The 17332-nt window shown below is 38.5% G+C and overlaps 1 protein-coding gene across 1 annotated transcript in view; it reads right to left on the bottom strand.

Annotated features, from left to right (window-relative positions):
- LOC104954836 (roundabout homolog 1-like) overlaps nt 1-16902 on the bottom strand; it is a 92875-nt gene extending 75973 nt beyond the window's left edge. Inside the window, exon 1 of the mRNA XM_010782025.1 lies at nt 16423-16902. Within this exon, the coding sequence (XP_010780327.1) occupies nt 16423-16483 (61 nt within the window). The 5' untranslated portion in view covers nt 16484-16902. The remainder of the gene's footprint in view (nt 1-16422) is intronic.
- Between the last annotated feature and the right edge of the window lie 430 nt (nt 16903-17332).

Below are 17332 nucleotides of genomic sequence, written 5' to 3'. Positions count from 1 at the left end.
CCCACCACCTGTGTCTAATTGCTGATTAGTGTGTGTTTGTATCTAGGCTCTGTTTCCCTGTCTGTTAGGGGGCTGGTAGTGTGTGTGTGTGTGTGTGTGTGTGTGTGTGTGTGTGTGTGTGTGTGTGTGTGTGTGTGTGTGTGTGTGTGTGTGTGTGTGTGTGTGTGTGTGTGTGTGTGTGTGAGATCCTTGTGGTGGCCTGTGACTGTTTTCACGTGGGCAGCAGATTGAGGCTGTGTCATGAATTAATAAATGCCCACACCGGGTTATATTTTTGGAATTTCTGCCTTTGCCTCTTTGCTTGGTCGGGCTGCTCAATTGTCAGCTTCACAGAGCAGAAAGTCAATTACTGAAGTTATTTCATGTTTAATCAGTGGTCAGGGAGGAATAATGTTGTTTTAATTAGACCATCCAGCAAGTGTTAAACAGATGTTGGGAATTTTCCAGTTTCCACTTCACTTGGACAAAATTAGCGGATTAAGTTAGACTTTATATTGCAGAATGAACTCTATGTCTGAAACATAAGTGAATGCTGTCAGCTTTTCCATCCTAAAATACATTTCACAGACCCAGACTAGACATCCGCCTGAGTCTGTGACACGCAGCATCAAAGTATTATTGTGACAAGTGGGTGATATTATGCAAGTGTTTGCTGTACATCGCTGCACCACCTTTAGTATTTTAAGCACATCTGATCAGACAGAAATGTCAGAAAAACATCTGACAAATCCTCTCTTCTAAGGCCAAGTTCTGCCGAATGTGGATTCAGCGCTACATCAAAGGGAGACCTGTTTATCTACAAGTACACAAACGTGAAAAAGACAATCATGCACAGTAGTACTTATTAAAAGTTAAATCCAGAAGAATATCTTGTCTCTATAGTGAGGCATAAATAACTGAAATGATTATGCTAAGTGCTTACCCATGCAAACTTTAACAAATGAAGCATGACGTTAATTCAGGCAGAAAACTGAAGTCTGCTTTAAATTGTCTGGCTGGATCAGCTGTTAGCAATGTGCTTATTATATTTTTACATTTAAGAAATAGTGGGATATTTTGGGTAATACATACTTTGCTCTGTTGCCAAGAGTCAGATGAAAGGTTACCCAGGGTTGCCAACTTTGGGTACCTGGCTGGAGTGAGATTTTGATATCATGGGTTTACACATATGCGCACTAAATGACTGCTGTCGTGTCAGTAGCGGGACCTTAGCATATATATAGGATATATATACAATATATACAAATACACAATATTGGACACAGACTATAAAGGGCACAGTTTCATTCACACACATGTTTGTTTCCACTTTTTTATTGTGTGCCTGTCGCGATAAGCAATTAATTGACTTATCGTACGATAAATAAAAATGAACTCGATAACTTTTCCGACCTCGATAAATTGCACTTTACATGAGGATGTGACTAGCAGTTTGAAAGGATGTACTTGAATTATTATTATATATTATCATTATGTCAGTGGTCTTAAATGGTCATACAACGGTGCCGACAATATTATTGTTTATCGCAATAATTTCCGGGAAAATGTATCCAACAAAATGAATTATCGTGAGAGGCCTATACATGAAACACACACACAGACAAATCTACAGACTTACTCCAAACTGCCAAATATATTAATTAACACACTCTTATATACTCTTTGACTCGATTTTGGCCTAGTAGAACAATAAGCACCAGACTTTACACCATTTATAGATTTGCCTGTCCCACTGTTCTTGGCCAAACTTGACCACCTCTACCATGCTGCACTGCGTTATTATATCAAATGACCCTATAGACTCATCAATGCACACTGTATAGCCTAAACGGATGGTCCTCACTCACTATAAGTAGGATGCAGCATTGGTTTTTATTAATGTATAAAGCCATTTTAGGAAAGCTTCCACTCTACATATGTGCCAGATTTGCTCCAGTTTGTGACTTTTACAACCTCAGATCCAGTGCCTGGATACGGTTCCAGGTTCCTGCTGTGCGGACTGAGGCTGGAAAAAGGAGTCTCTTTTATTATGGTCCTTGGTCTTGGAATGACCTTCAATCACGCCTCAAACTGACGGCACTTGTCTCTATCGCCTGTTTTAAATTGAAGTTGTCAGAAGTCCTTACCACCAGCTGCTCTTGCAGTAATAAGTAGTGCCTTTCCTACTGTCCTAATGTGCACAATGTAGTGACTGCTTTTTTCGTCTTTTGTTTTCTTAGTTATGTTCTCTGTATTTTATATGTTTGTGTTATGTGTTATGTGTAACGTTGCTGCCTTCTTGGCCAGGTCAGCATTGTAAATGAGATTTTATCTCAATGCTTTTTATCTGGTTAAATAAAGGTTAAATTAAAAAAATAAAAAACTCTTTGACTCCATTTTGGCCTACTAGAACAATAAGCACCAGACTTTTACTTTCTTATCATTTCTACTGGATCTTAGATCTGCGCATGCGCGAAGGGTCGGGGATTGACCAACCGGCTCCCACTGCTCTGCAGTCTGTTAACGTTGTTAAGAGTGGTGGGGGCGGATCGACAGCTTGAGCAGCTCTCAACTCCACATTGTAAATAACCAACCAAAAAAGATCGCCGGTTCATCTTGTTTTTGGCGTGAGAATAGTTTGGGCAGCGTGAGAGCGTGAGATTGAGAGTGAAAGTGTGTGTCACACGCCAGATGCGTGAGAGTTGGCAACCCTGGGTTACCTTTCTTACTGTATGTATGTTGGTTATATGAAGCCAGAGCAAATAAACTGTTAGCTAGCAGTGCTAAGAAAAAACCGTGTAGCATAAAACCCCCCTGTAAAACCACAACTTGTCATTTTGACAGTTTTCATATGAACAAGCAAGTTATAACAAGTTAATAGGTGAGCTTTAGAGGGGCTAGTGGAAGGACTTTTATTAGCTTTTGGAGGAACCAAGCTAGCTGTGTCTGCTAGCTTTAGCTGAGAGAATATCTATCTTCTCAGCAAACTCTCGACAGGAGAGTTAATAAACATATTTCAAAAAACATTTGTTTATTCCTTTAACAAAGACAAACAAAGGCTCAATGGAAAATAAACAATTTGTGTTGCTCATCCCTTGGAGACACATATTCCAAACCCTCATTCATTTCTAAAAGTAAAACATAGGGAACCAATAAATGCCAGACATTCTTTCTCAGGCTGTATAAACTACAATTAAGTGGAGCAGTTGAACACTGTCAATCTCAAGTATGTGGGGGAAGGAATGTGAGTGTGTTAATGTCTGTGTGTGGCCAGGACAAAGGTGTCTGAAACCACACTCTCTCTTATGACACATTTCATCTTCTCAAATTGCATTTGTAAAGGTGATGTTAATCACATGGAGAGTTATAAAGAACTTTAATTTCAAAATGTGTGAGTTTTTTTTATTGAAACCTACTTAAAACACAATCCACAATGCAGCAGTCTGCAGGAAAGTCAAGGTCAAGAACAAGATAACACCTCCTACCTGCAGCAGCCAGATGTTAACGGGAAGATACGGACTGAGTGGGAAAGCACAACGATTGCTTTACACTCTAGGGATTAAGAATTCATATGACAAGATGCAGAAAAAGATTTTGGAACAGCAACAACTGATTGTCTTCAATATTATTTAATCCGTCAATTAATTTTACAATAAATACATTAATCATGTAGGCTATTAAATGTCTGATAATAGTAAAAACAATCCTAGAAATTCCAAAAATGTCCTCAAATAACAAATCTTGTCAGACTAAATACAGATCAGATTATTTGCTTTTTATGTATACAGTATCATCCAAATTGTTAAAGAATAATTGTATCATCATTAAACCACCTTTTTCAACTCCTTTATTAAGAATTGTGTGCAAATATTAATTTACGCATTATGCAATCAGTTCCTTAACTGTTTTTATTTTATGTGTGTGTTTTTGGACTGTGCAATAATACAATATTGTGAAAATAAAATCTACTTATCAGCTGTTAGATGCTTACAGGGAAGGTACCAAGCAATAAAGCCCCCAGGGTTAGACCCAGACCAGAACATTGCTGGTACACGATAAACATCTGAGCCAACTAGGTCACCGGGACACTTTAACTGGAAAGAAAATCCATCAGGCTGTCAATAACACACAAGCTGTGGTCTGGGTTTGTCTACCAAACTAAAACACAAACAGTTGAGATCTTATATATTCCTGCAGTTTGAAAGAATCCAACCATATCATATTGATTCAGTTCATTGAAATTTTTACATTTGTTCAAACATGATTTGCTGATCAAGTGTGTATGACATCTTCCCAGTTATGCTAATACTGTAAACTGCTAATGCCCTGTAATGGAAATGAACAGTACATTTACTTAAAGGTGGGGTAGGTAATTTTGGAGAAACCAGCTCGAGTGCGCTAGAATTTGAAAATACAAAACCGGAAAAAATCTGCCACTTCCTTACAGAGCCCCTCCTCCAACACACACGAACGCGCACATGACCAATGAGGGCACGAGATAAGTTTGTGCACAGATGGAAGGCTGACAGGCAGGTAGGCCACCCAATCATTTGAGCCGGGCCGGCTCAAATGATTGGTGGTGCTTTTTACAGTACTACGGCTTCCACAGATGACATTTTTTTATGTATTTACTGTCAAAGCATTTAAGATATTCATTGCTATCGGGATGTTAAGAGCATTCCATGGAATATAACAAAAAGTGTATCTCGAGCCGGTTTCTCAAACTTACCTACCCGACCTTTAAGTACATGTTGAGGTACGTGTACTTTGCTTGAGTATTTCAATTGTGTCATACTTTTACTCCTCTATATTCATTTGACAATACAGGCTACTGTCCAGGTTTATATTATTAATACAAAATATAAATCAACTAAATAGACATCAGTTAGTTAAAGTTTGCTTTACCTTTACCAGCTCAAACATAAGCACACAAAAAAATAAAATGCATTATTCCAAAAAAATACCATTCTGCTGAACGATTACTTTTCATTTTGGTACTTTAGGTATATCTTTATGCTTATACTTTTGCACTTTTACTTAAGTTAAAACACTGATGCAAGACTTTTCCCTGTTACAGAGTATTTCTACACTGTGGTGTTAACAGTAAGTAAAATATCTGAGTACTTCTTCCACCTCTGGTAAATCCCTATAGTGTCAGCATTTGTCTATACTGATTATATATTGCTGTGAAAAATAGAGTTAAGCTGAGCTGTATTTGTGATACAACTGGCTGGAAAGGCCAGCAGCAGTCCTTCTGAGAGGCTTATCCTCACTCCATTAAATGTGCAGTGGAAAGTAAACAGGCTGTATAGGCCATTGATTCTCACTCAGGCAGCGCTTGAAAGCTTTCCAAGAATAGGGACAGACACTGGAGTGGAAAGGATGTAGTTTGTTATGATAAAAGAGGAAACAAATCCACTTTGGTTAATCATGCACAGACTGAGTGTAAATCTTCTCTTCAGTTAGTCTACAGTGCATTGTTTAGTCAGTTAACCCGACTGCCTTCATTTCTACAAGCTTTACTTTATCATGTTTCCTTCATCTCCTCTGAGGCTTGAAAGTTATCATTTAAAATGTTTTTCGCTACACCAACCTACATTAATATTACATTAGCTGCATGCTGTGTCATTGCATGTCACAAGTGCATGTCTGCATGACCTACATTTATTCCGGGGTCTTAATTGTGCCCCTGGTAGTGGCAGGCCAGATGTGAAACAACTGCCGCACTGTGAAGGGAGAAACACTTTGCCCTGAGCACCACACACATCCACACATCCTCACCCCCACTCAGGACTTCTGGGTACTAAAGTCCCACTTCATAAATATGTGCATGTAAACACAGAAAAACACATGTAGTATCTCAATATTAGCAGACACACAGGAATTCCATCTCTAAATGGCCGAATGAGTAGCCGCAGCCCTGTATTTATTTAGACTGGATTGTTACTCTGAACAATCATATTATACTTATTTATACTTTTTATTTCAAGCTACCGGACACCATGTTTTATGTAGTACACTATGTTTATACTGTATGATTAGTTGTTGGCTATATGAGAGAGTATTCTAATGTATTCTGTATAGTTTATAGTTTTTAGATACCCCTCTGAATACAGTATATGTCTTTTTTTACTAAGAATATGTATATATTTAATTTAAAGTGTTTAATGTTTATCTGCTGTGACAAAAAGATTCCCCAACTTGGGATGAATAAAGTATCTTTCTATTTATCTATCTATCTGTCTATCCATCTATCTATTATTTAGTCAATTCAGTTATTGCTTGGTTTTGCATTGAAACCTGTGTCAGAATATCCACTCTTTGGTATTAATACCGTTCAGTTCAACCAGGTTTTTGTGTCTAAGGAATGAAAATATTGTTTTTGAAATTGGTCCGCTATTGAGAGAGAGGTCCTCATCCTGCAGCCTCTAAACTGGTTAGGGCAATGTAGGGCTAATATAATCTTGTTTTGCTAATGACAGGCTCAGATTGGTACAGTATTATAAAGGTCTGACACAGTGGCGTAACAAGGTTGTGATTGGCCCCGGTGCAAATATTGTTTTGTTTTATTCTCCGTGGTGGATTTAGTAACATGTAGTTCTCCATGTCCACTTGTTGCTGATGGTTGTGGTAGAGGAGCTGTATCTGTAGCATGGTCAGTAGCAGTAGCAATAGCTACTGACAGTAGTGACTACTGACCATGCATTGCATTTCGTTTAGCTGACTCTTTTATCCAAAGCAACTTGCAATTACCGATTACAGGGACATTCTCCCTGGAGTAGGGCTGATTGCCTTACTCAAGGGCACACTAGTGGTGGTGTTCCTGGCAGGATTTGAACTCACAACCTTCCGGTCTTCAGCCCACCTAACTATCCATTAGACCACCACTATCCACATGCCACAAATAATACAAATGTGGATTGCAAAGCACATCACATCCTTTGTGAAACTGATTTCCAGCTACTGTATATGAGCTGCCTGCCACCTTTTTTACTTGTGTTTGCTAATAGATAAAGATTATAGATGCAAATAATGTATGCAGGATTAAGAATGTTTAAACGTGTAGACTGAGATTTATGAAATGGTGACAATTGCTTGTATTTTCACACAAATTAACACACTAACTTGACAATGCTCATAGAGAAAAGAACATTCAAATGTGTTTTTTTTGTTTCTCAAACTGGTTTCAAATCTAAAGGCAGCAGTCCGTCTTTGAAAAACAGCAACGGGTGTCTAAAACATTAGCAGCAGTCAAGCCAAGGAGCCAAATGCAAATCTTATCAAAACACAGCTGCTGCTACTCCTGCTGGTGCTGGTGCCCTATTGCTACACTGGCAAAAGCACACTCTTCATTTTAACTATAAGATCTTCATGCACATGTACGTATGCACTTATATACAAAATACGCCTGGACAACACCAATTCAAGAGACCAATATAAAGGCAGGATTCTTCATTCTTATATATGTGTACATGTTTTCAGACACTACTCTATCTACAGTGCCTGCAGCAATACTACAAGTAGCAATAAAGCACCGCAGTGCGATCAGCCAGGAAGTCAGAGATCAGCATGGGAGAGAAGCGGCTCTAGGAAATCCATATTATACTGACCTTTTTTTTTCACAGCAAACCTGCTTGTGTCAATCACTTCCACTGGGCAAATATTATTTTAACAGTGTCTTGACAAATTGCTCTTCCCCACGTTTTTGCTATGAAGTGTCTTCAATGCTATCTTTCTATGAAAAGTTAAAGGCTTTGATAAACTTTTCTGAGTGCTTTTTCGAAAGGGATTACAACTGCTCATGTGGTAGTAATTCGAGAATCTATCTGTATGAACAGCTTTTTATTTGGCTCCATTCATGGTTGTGTTGTTGATCAACACCATGGCGCTTGGCTTGTCGTTGGTTGTTGACGTGAGGAATACGCCAAGCTTTCAGGCTTTGTTTTCCATGTTGCATGGATTGAGTTTGGGGTCACTCTGCGGTAAACCGTTACTGATAAATTGCTGTAAAGAGTGAAACATTTAGCAAGCAATCTAAAAATCTTGGCCAAATTTGTAATGATCTGCTGGTTCAGGAGAGGTTCCACTCGACTTTTTCACGTAGTGGCAATGATTTTTGAAAATAAAACGCAACAATTTGTCCTTCCTCTCACTGCCAAAAAATCACTGTTTGGTAAAAAAGCAGCTTTTAAAGTCTGGCTACAGTCAACAACTGATACCAATCTTGTATTTCAAAATAAAGCCGCTGTTTGTAGTGAGAAGAACAGTGCAGGTAATTTGGTTGATGAATAGTTCTCATTGCAGTGAAAAATCACAAGCTATGGGAACAAAATGCCTGTGAGATTAATGACAGTCTGGAGTTTCTTTTCATCCTTTCATACATACATAGTCTGAATGTTAATTACTGTATTTCATCAAACCAAAAAACCATCAAAGACTGCACGTCTTGCCTCTTTCTAACACCTTGACAAAATCCTGTCTACACTTTTTTCCCCCTTCCTTCTCCTTCCCTCATTAACCTAAGACATTTTTTTTATATGATGTCATTGACTTCTATCCAACTCTGCAACCCCAATAAGAAAGACTTGCAAAAGAAGCCTATGGGCTACATTAAAACCAAAATGGATACACGAAATGTAAGAAATTGCAGGCCAGAACCAAGACACTGTCTTTTTTTTACCATAAAATAGTCAGTATTATGTACACAAACTGCAGTTGAATTAGCAAATGGAAAAATTGTAAGTGATTGATGCCCGGGGGGAGAAAATAGAAAGATAATTATTTTCTTGTGAGCAGGTCAGTGAGATATCAAAAGTAGCAATGAAAAGAAATGAAAAAAAGTTGTGATACAGTAAGTGAAATATAATCAAAATATGTAAGATGCTGGATGAATGTTTTAATGGTTGAGGGTGTTAGATGGGTATCCAGGCCGTAATATCAGTCTCACCACAGTGTAATATGGCTTTAATAAAGGTATCATAAAGGTTTGATAATAATAAATATGAACATTTTGAAATTTATAATTTTAGCCTAGATATATTAATAAATTGTTAATTTGTTAATTTTTCTAAATATTTGTATGTGCATGCCCATTAAAGGGCTAAATGTTTAATAATAGTGTGCAACGTCATGTTTTTAACACATATAAGTAGCGAAATCAGGCCATTGTGAGAAAATCAAGGCTGATATTTATTAATTATAATATTCCACTGAGCCAACACCAGGAAAGGACATTTTAATTGTCTTTAAGAAACAAGGATATGCTGCTTACTGCTGATAAATGCTGCTCTTAGGTGCATTCAAAGCACATTGATTATACACTCATACGTTTTTTTTTCACACAATTTTCTTTGATTGTCTGTCGATGGTTATTTAGCTGATATATTTGTATTATTTGGAATATGTGCACTGCAGATTTTTTGTATTTAATCAGACGCGAAAAAAAAACGTAACATTTATCTGCAATATATATATAATATAGGTCATTTGCTCTCTCAATCAACGAATCGAAAACCCATGTCGGTTGCCCACTAATCGTAATATCTCCCACTGGCTCTCTCACTAGCTAATGAGACCATATGTCAAAATGCTGGAGATGCTTTGAGAGACATTCCAGCACCAACCTCTGGTTAATGAAGGTAACATTAGGCAGGTCCTCGCCCTGTAATAACAAGGACAGTCCTGAGGGCTCCATGCTCATACTGGCCTCATTCCAACCGCTCTTTTCATCCCCACTGAAGGCTTATTGGGATTTGAAGTAAAATGCTGGGTGTGCTTTAGATGTGTTCTGATCAAGGCTGCCAGAATACATTTTGATAAAAGAATTTCAAAGTAATGTCATAAAATAAAAGCGGTTGAATGTATAAAGAAATCGGTACCACTTCACAATAACACTACCCTTATAAAGGATTCATAAAGGGTTTATAATTAGGTTGTAAACACTTTATTAATTATTAAGAACCATTTAGTTCTAACATAGTTTTCATACATCAACACAGGCTCTCTATTTGGCAAGATGACTAAGCCTTACATTGGCTACTTAGCGAGAATCAACTCAGTGAACAACATATACTAAGGATGCTGGCTGATGAAGAAGACGAAGCTAAGTAGCCAACATAAGGCTTAGTCATCTTGCCAAATGGTGAGCCTGTGTTGATGTATGAAAACTATGTTAGAACTGGTTTATAAATGGTTCAGATAAATGTGGGCCCACTATTTGGCAAGCAACCGGTCACAGTTGCCCTGCTTATCTCATGTCTTATAAAAGCTTATTAATGATTTATAAAGTGTTCACAACCTAATTAATAAATTAATTACAAACTATTCGTAAACCCTTTATAAGGGTAGTCTTATTGTAAAGTGGTACCAAGAAATTGAACTTGACGCAACAGTAGCTTCTGGAATATTGATCCTACAAGCCGAGTCACCGGGACCATATCGATTCGTTTGATTATTATCCGGCTGGCTGGAGAGGAGATGACTCACACAGATGTAACCTTGAGGAGGTTACACTATTGCTACGACCTTTAAAGCTGCCCTTTCAAAAATATTAACTCTCCCAATTACTCTGGTACCCTGAATCCATGAGGACCATTATAACATTTCAATCATCACTAGCAGGGGTGAACACGTTGAAGGGCCACAACTGTAGTTCCAGTGGCACAGTTTGAATAGGGAACACACATAAACCGAACAAACTCAAACATTCTTAAATATCAGAGGTGAAACCATAAACCTATGTCTTAAAACTATAAAGAGGAGATTCATTTGAAGAAGTAATTATCCTCATCGCACAACCATAGCTGGACGCTGACCTCTGAAACTAAGACCGAAAGAGTACAAACAGCCCGGAGAAAACCACAAACCCACGGGAATTTCTGAGTTTAGGGAGGCTAGTCTGTCTAGATGAGCGTAGCTATGTGCACCGTTTAGGACAGTTTAGTTTGAACCTACAAGGAGCATCTCTAGATGGTAAACATGTTGTTACACTAGTATTAAGAACACAACCACAGTCTAAATAACTCATACTTAAATAACATGGTATTTGTTTAGTAAAAATAGTCTCTGGTTGATTTAATACTTTTCTGAGGGGGGCAGTAACCATGAACCTTCATGTTTATTATGTTATTTTACTCAGCTTTATGCATGCTTCAATTGAAGTTGTTTTTGTGAATTATTTTTGTTTAAGCTAATGCTTGAGCTAAGGATTATGTTCATCATCAATTACCTGGCAGATTATTATTTTAGATATGTCAAAAGAAATCGGGAAAAATGTCCATGCCAGTTTCGCACAGTCAAATGTGGTGTATTCAAATTCAAATGTCTTGTATTGTCTGTCGAACATTCTTAGAAATACGCTTTAATATGATTTAAAACTGAAATCTTCCTATTTGAGAGGCTGAAAACAGCATTTTCTGCCATTGTGGAAGCAAAACATTAGAACAATTATTGGATTATTAAAATAGCTGTTTATTTGTTTGACGATCATCAAATTGACGTTGCATTGTGTAGTTGCGCCTAAAGAGGTCTTTACTGTGCTTTAATAAAACATTGCCAATAAAAACAACAAAAATAGATGGAGAAAATAAATGAAAAAATGCTGTGATTTTATTTTTAAAGATGAGGTTGAAGGAAGTAGAATAAGTGTGGGAGGATCCTTCAGGCTACCTTTTGTGGGGCAAGCAATCCGTTATTGATCATCCTGAAAATGAGGAGTTGTGTCTGTACGTATATACATATATGTGAGGAGGTCTGATGACCTGTGAACTCCGGGCCTGCGGGGGCTTGTTAACGCTCTCAGTAGCTTCCCTTCCCCAGGGTTGGCAGCACCGCTCGGCCTCACGGCACCACAGGAAACCAGTGAGTAAACAAGGGAAGCAATCATGAAACGCAGCTTTCAGCACACAATCCGAAAACACACATTTAAAAATCGAGCTTGTGCTAACACCATTATGTATGCATGTATGCACATTTAGTCAGAAGCAAACAATTGCAGCAACGTCTGCAGGGGTTTGAGGGACTACAGGGATACACTCTCGGTTTTTCTGCCTGATAAGTTCCAGGGGACCTAAGTTCACACTTTTTTTATGGGTATCATGACCTCGAAAACACCTGTATCAAACAACATTCCTTTGGCATAACCTCATCTTGACTGAGTCTGTGGATGCTCTGGGTAACAACGAACACATCATTTAAGGCTTAAAGGTGTTTGTCCAATAAACCTTTTCAAAATATAGAGACAAAAATGGCTTAAAAAGTCTAGAAATACACCTAAAACCAAGTTTTAAGCATGGGTGAGAGAAATATAAATTGCTCCAAAGCCTTTAAGCTATTCAAAGCTGAAAAAGCACTGTGTGCTGCAGAGTTCCTGCCAGCTATAAAGAACAAAAAAGCACATACTAAATTAGCAAGAAACCAGAGCACCACTTGAATAACAGAGTCGTTTCTACACATTTTCAGTCAGTGTGTGTGAAGCAGCTAATGAGCCACACCTTGAGTCTTTCACATTTTCCAACAAAAACAACATTAAACAGGATGCTTTTCCAACCAAAATGGTCTCCAGTGAAGCTTATCAGTTGTATTACCTCTAAGGAAGGAAATAAGCAATTTGACAATTCCATCCCACAAACAAAGGAATTCTCGCCAGCTTGCAAAGATGTCCCATCCGTCCCATCATCCATGGCGAAGGAGTGCTCATTAGCAGTGGGACTGGGCTCATCACTGTCACCACCACAAAGACTGCAGGGAGGAGCCTTGTTAGCTTAGAGGAGGACGCAGCGGGCCAGCTCCCCCACAATCAAGCCATCATTACTTAAAGTCCGGCAGTTCTGTATCCAGTATTTTGGGTCACAACGGGCAACCTCTCACAGCCACGAGTGTCAATCGCCAAACAGCATGAGTAGGTACACGTGAACTCTGACCTTTTTGAAACTAACTCCAGCACACCGGCCAGATGTCTCAATCACACTGTTCCCAATGGAGCTGCGGCACACGCCACTGATGGAATTAGGCTGTGTTCTGCAGGTCTCTGAGCCCCTCTTGTACTTGTTCCTCCTCCAATGATAACACATGGACGAGGGGGTCTATAAAGATAAAATAAGCCTCAAAGGGCCTCGGTCACTTATTGCTAAAGTAATTAGCCTAGTTATTAGCTTAGCTACAGTAGTTTGGTTATTATGAAGATATTAATCCCATCAGCCCTGGCTGAACTTGGAGCGTTAACAAAGCATTCAAATCCTGTTGGAAGCTAAACCAGCATTACAAAGAACAACAGGATGAGCCTGTTGTTCTTTTATTTTCCCATCGTTCCTTTTGAGACAGTGTTTACAGACCATCAAACAAAGCAGGTGGAATGGCGAGGCCGATCACTCTGGGGATGCATAATTTCGATGCGCAGGATAAAAGGGACAAAGCCATCTCGACACGAGCATGTGCTTTTAATGGCCGTCATTTAGATTATTATGTATCATCCAATTACCGTCGGCAGATTTATTATGCAGAGAATAAAGTCCCAGCGAAGGGGAGTTGCAGGTTTCCCTCAGTTCAGAGGGCTATGAAGTCACTTAACAATATGGCTCTAACAGCTTAATGATGGACCTCTGTGCGTTTTTTTTTTACAGTCAAGAACCTTTACAACAAAATGAGTTTGTGTACATTAAACACAATTAAGCTGGAAAAAACATGTAATCTTTCTGATTGCGATTTGTTAGGCATGGAGTTTTTTCAAGGGCAGGCATGTAAACCTGGCAGCTATCCTGGATATAAGGTAAGAAATCCCTATAATCTATGGTGGGATGTGGTAAACACAATCAAGGATGTACATTCTGCTAATTTTCTACTATTATCTGGGCTTGGGAAAAGTGGTTGTTTCATGTCAGGTGTGCATTCGCCATATTGTCTGTCAAATGATTAGAGAACTCTCCTGGTTTGTATAGAATAGCGCCAATCCATTTCAGAACTTTTGAAATGCTCAGGATTGCACAATTACTATGTTTGTCAGTTGGGAAATTTAGAGAGAAAACGAACTGGAAAATTGGTGTCATACACATTGTCATGCCCTTCATGTGGAATTGCAAACTTAAGTTTATTTCTTTTGAGTCACCACTACGGAAATGAAAGAAAACAGTTGCTAAAAGGCTGAATCCACATGTTGACACTGAGCAGCTTCTGGTCACAAAAAGGAATTTGGTGTTTCATCTTTGTTTGGAAAATGTTACATAAAAAAACACTCATAATATGTTAATTTCAAATAATGTGTCAAACCCAATAAGTGTTAACCCACATTTGAGCATAAACTATGGGAAAAGCTGCCTCTACACTGTAAAAGAAAAGAAGTCCAGTGCCAAATAAAGCCATCACTCAGAGTCAGACACTTATGAAAGCTCTAGTGCTGAAAATATATTGTTCTGTTTTCAGTCTGTGACCACTGCTAATGTTACTGACAGCTGTCTTTGTGTTACAGAGTGAACAAGACTGGCGCCAGTGGGGAATTTGAGGGACTCTTCGAATTTCTAAAAACATTTGTGATTCGGTATTTTCCTTTCCCTGTGGTTCCAAGAAGAGACTCATTGGCCTTTTGACAGATTATTTACTGAAAGTTGTGACATAAATTACTACTTTACAATTACAGTAATAGCTTAGAATTTGAGAAATATATGTGGAAATATAAGAAAGAACGTGTTTATTTATGGTATTGTGTTCCTTGTGTTTAACTCAAAATGTGTTTTGTGGGCCGTGTTTACCCACAGCAGGTGTCTGGTTAAAATAATTTCAAATAAAAATCTTGCCTCAAGCTACCTACTATTACTATATTATTGGAACTGTGTTACGGTTGTTTCCTATAAATGCATTCTTAAGTGACTATGACTCAAAGGATTTTGTCGACTATAATCGATTGGTTGATTTAATCGACAGTTTCTCCTCGGAAAATCCAGCAAAAGCTCACATTTCAATTTAACAAAGATGTGCTTATAAGTTATTTTGAAATAAATGACCTATCAACTAAAGTAATCTTTGTCAGCAAGTCATTAGTGGTTTTGTTCTTAGTTGACTCAACTAAGAACAAAACCACTAATGACTTGAATTATTGACTGAGAGTGGGCAGCCTTACTAAATAATGCGTTATATTAGTGTGTCTTGGGGTGGCGATGCTGCCTGAGCCAATAAAATCTAGATTAACCTGAGTACGCTGTCAGCACTCCAACAATAACTTTTCTTTGCTGATGTGCACCCAACCTCCACCTGCAGTATCAGTGTTATATCAATGTTATGCTTGAGTTCATTTTCCCAGAATGAACCTTGACCCTCCAACAGAGACACAGCACCAGCATACAGTATAATGGATAATCCAAAGTTTATTTTTGTCTGTCTCACGTGTTGGTAAGCAATTACATCAGAAAATGTATAGATGAATTGATCAGTTGTGGACTATTTCATGGTTTGCTAACTATTTCAATAATCGATTTAGTGCTTTAATTAATTTTAAGAAAAAACTGTAAGAACTAAACCTTACCCTTACCCTCCATTCCAGCATCTTCACTTTGAATATTGTTCTTCTTTTTTACTCCTCTTTGACAGTACACTAAATATATTTGAGTTGTGGACAAAAAGATACATCTGAGGACGTCATTATGGGCTTTGGAAATCACTGATCATCATTTTGCACAAGTAATTTATAGACCAAATAGATAATTTAATCAAGAAATTAGACAATGATAATAATGGTAATAGATGCAGCCAGGCTGTAGAATACTGTATACAGTGTAGCGTACTCAAAAATGAAGGGACAAAATATAAGAAAAAGCTAAAATACCAAAAGACCAAAGTTAACTCTTAATTTTTTTCCACAACAAAAAATACAAGTTCCTTCAGAATGATCTATAGTGATTGTGCCATGCATACAATTGTCACAGCATCGATTACTTTGTTTCCATCCATTAGAAGTAACACATCCTCACTGGTCAGACTGGTACAAAGGCTCTATCCAAGTGCTCCTCCTGCAACTCATGTAATGTATGAACCCATTGACTGAGGATGATAACCAACAATGTCCTACTTTGACTCCCCTCATGCTTTTGAAGATGCCGTTGACGGTATTAAACATGCCCTTACATATACCGACTCTATCGCTCTGTTCTTGCTCTTTGCACCCTCATTGCGGATTAATGTCCACCGGTGTGATAAGAGCTGCTTGTAAAAGGCTGTGTTGCTGTAGCCTACTGCAGCAGAACATGTGGATAAATGGGTCACTTTCAACAAGAACACAGCATGGGTCAAGGGGGCACCTACAGATTCTGCTGAGGAAAAGGTGAAAGAAATACCCTCAGATGGGCTTGATGGATCAAACTTAGCAAATTCATCACCCCTATTCCATTACATTAACAGCTATTTTAAAACGTCCCTGAAACACATAAGGAAGTCTGTCTTGGGAGTAAGTAACCATACCTGAACAAATGTGTAGAAATGCCAGTAGACAGTAAATCCCCGTCAGACACGCAGGCATCATTCAAGAGCAGCTGGTGTAAATCCAGTTAGAATGCGCGTTGTTGTCTATTTCATCTAAATCGCAACTTCCACGGGTGATGGGGATCCGGGTGAAGGAAGAGTTCCTGAACTCCGCAATAACACAGATAATACTCTTACTCCTCGGAGAGTGAATCTATATTCGAATCAAAGTTCGGATGCATCGTAACTCGAGAATTAATCCACACAACGCCACTTGGATTTTCACCCACTTCCAAGTGCTGAGAATTCATCTGTGATCGTTTACTTTCACTTCGGGAGAAGAATAGTTCTGCGGCTGAATGGAGAGAAATAATCCAAAAGAGAAACGTGTCCTCCAGTTGCAGTCACTTTGCTGGTTTGAACGCGTAGTTTTACCCCCTGGTTTATGGGACTGGCGCTGGTTGGATGAGGCGCCGTGCGTCTCTGCGCGCGGAGCTGGTTTGCCTTTTTTCTAACCAGTCAGAGGCTTTTTACTGTTGTGCAGAGATTCCTGCGAGTCAGGCTCCGTTTAACCGCATAAGGACACATTCACAACACGAGGCTCCACTTCAGCAAGCTCTTCCCTTATGAAAAAAGATCCAGGCTGCCTCATACAAGTTAAACACATAATAAAACTGCTGCAAACTATGGAATGGAACGTTTTAATATTCCCATAATTCAATCTTAAATTAATCAAATTAATCACCAATCAAACGCCTTGTTTTAAGTGTCTTTCATAATCCAATATCATTTTATTCAAAGCAGAATTCCCAAATCAGGGAAGTATTTAATATTTAAAAGTGTGTTGAAAGTGAATCAAATGTAACCTTGATAAATGATTTATTGTATCTGCTATCAAGGCACAGGAACA

The sequence above is a fragment of the Notothenia coriiceps genome, unplaced genomic scaffold (assembly GCF_000735185.1).
Source record: "Notothenia coriiceps isolate Sejong01 unplaced genomic scaffold, NC01 NC01_scaffold00000495, whole genome shotgun sequence".
Lineage (NCBI taxonomy): Eukaryota > Metazoa > Chordata > Actinopteri > Perciformes > Nototheniidae > Notothenia > Notothenia coriiceps.
This window is presented reverse-complemented; position numbering and strand designations above follow the sequence as displayed.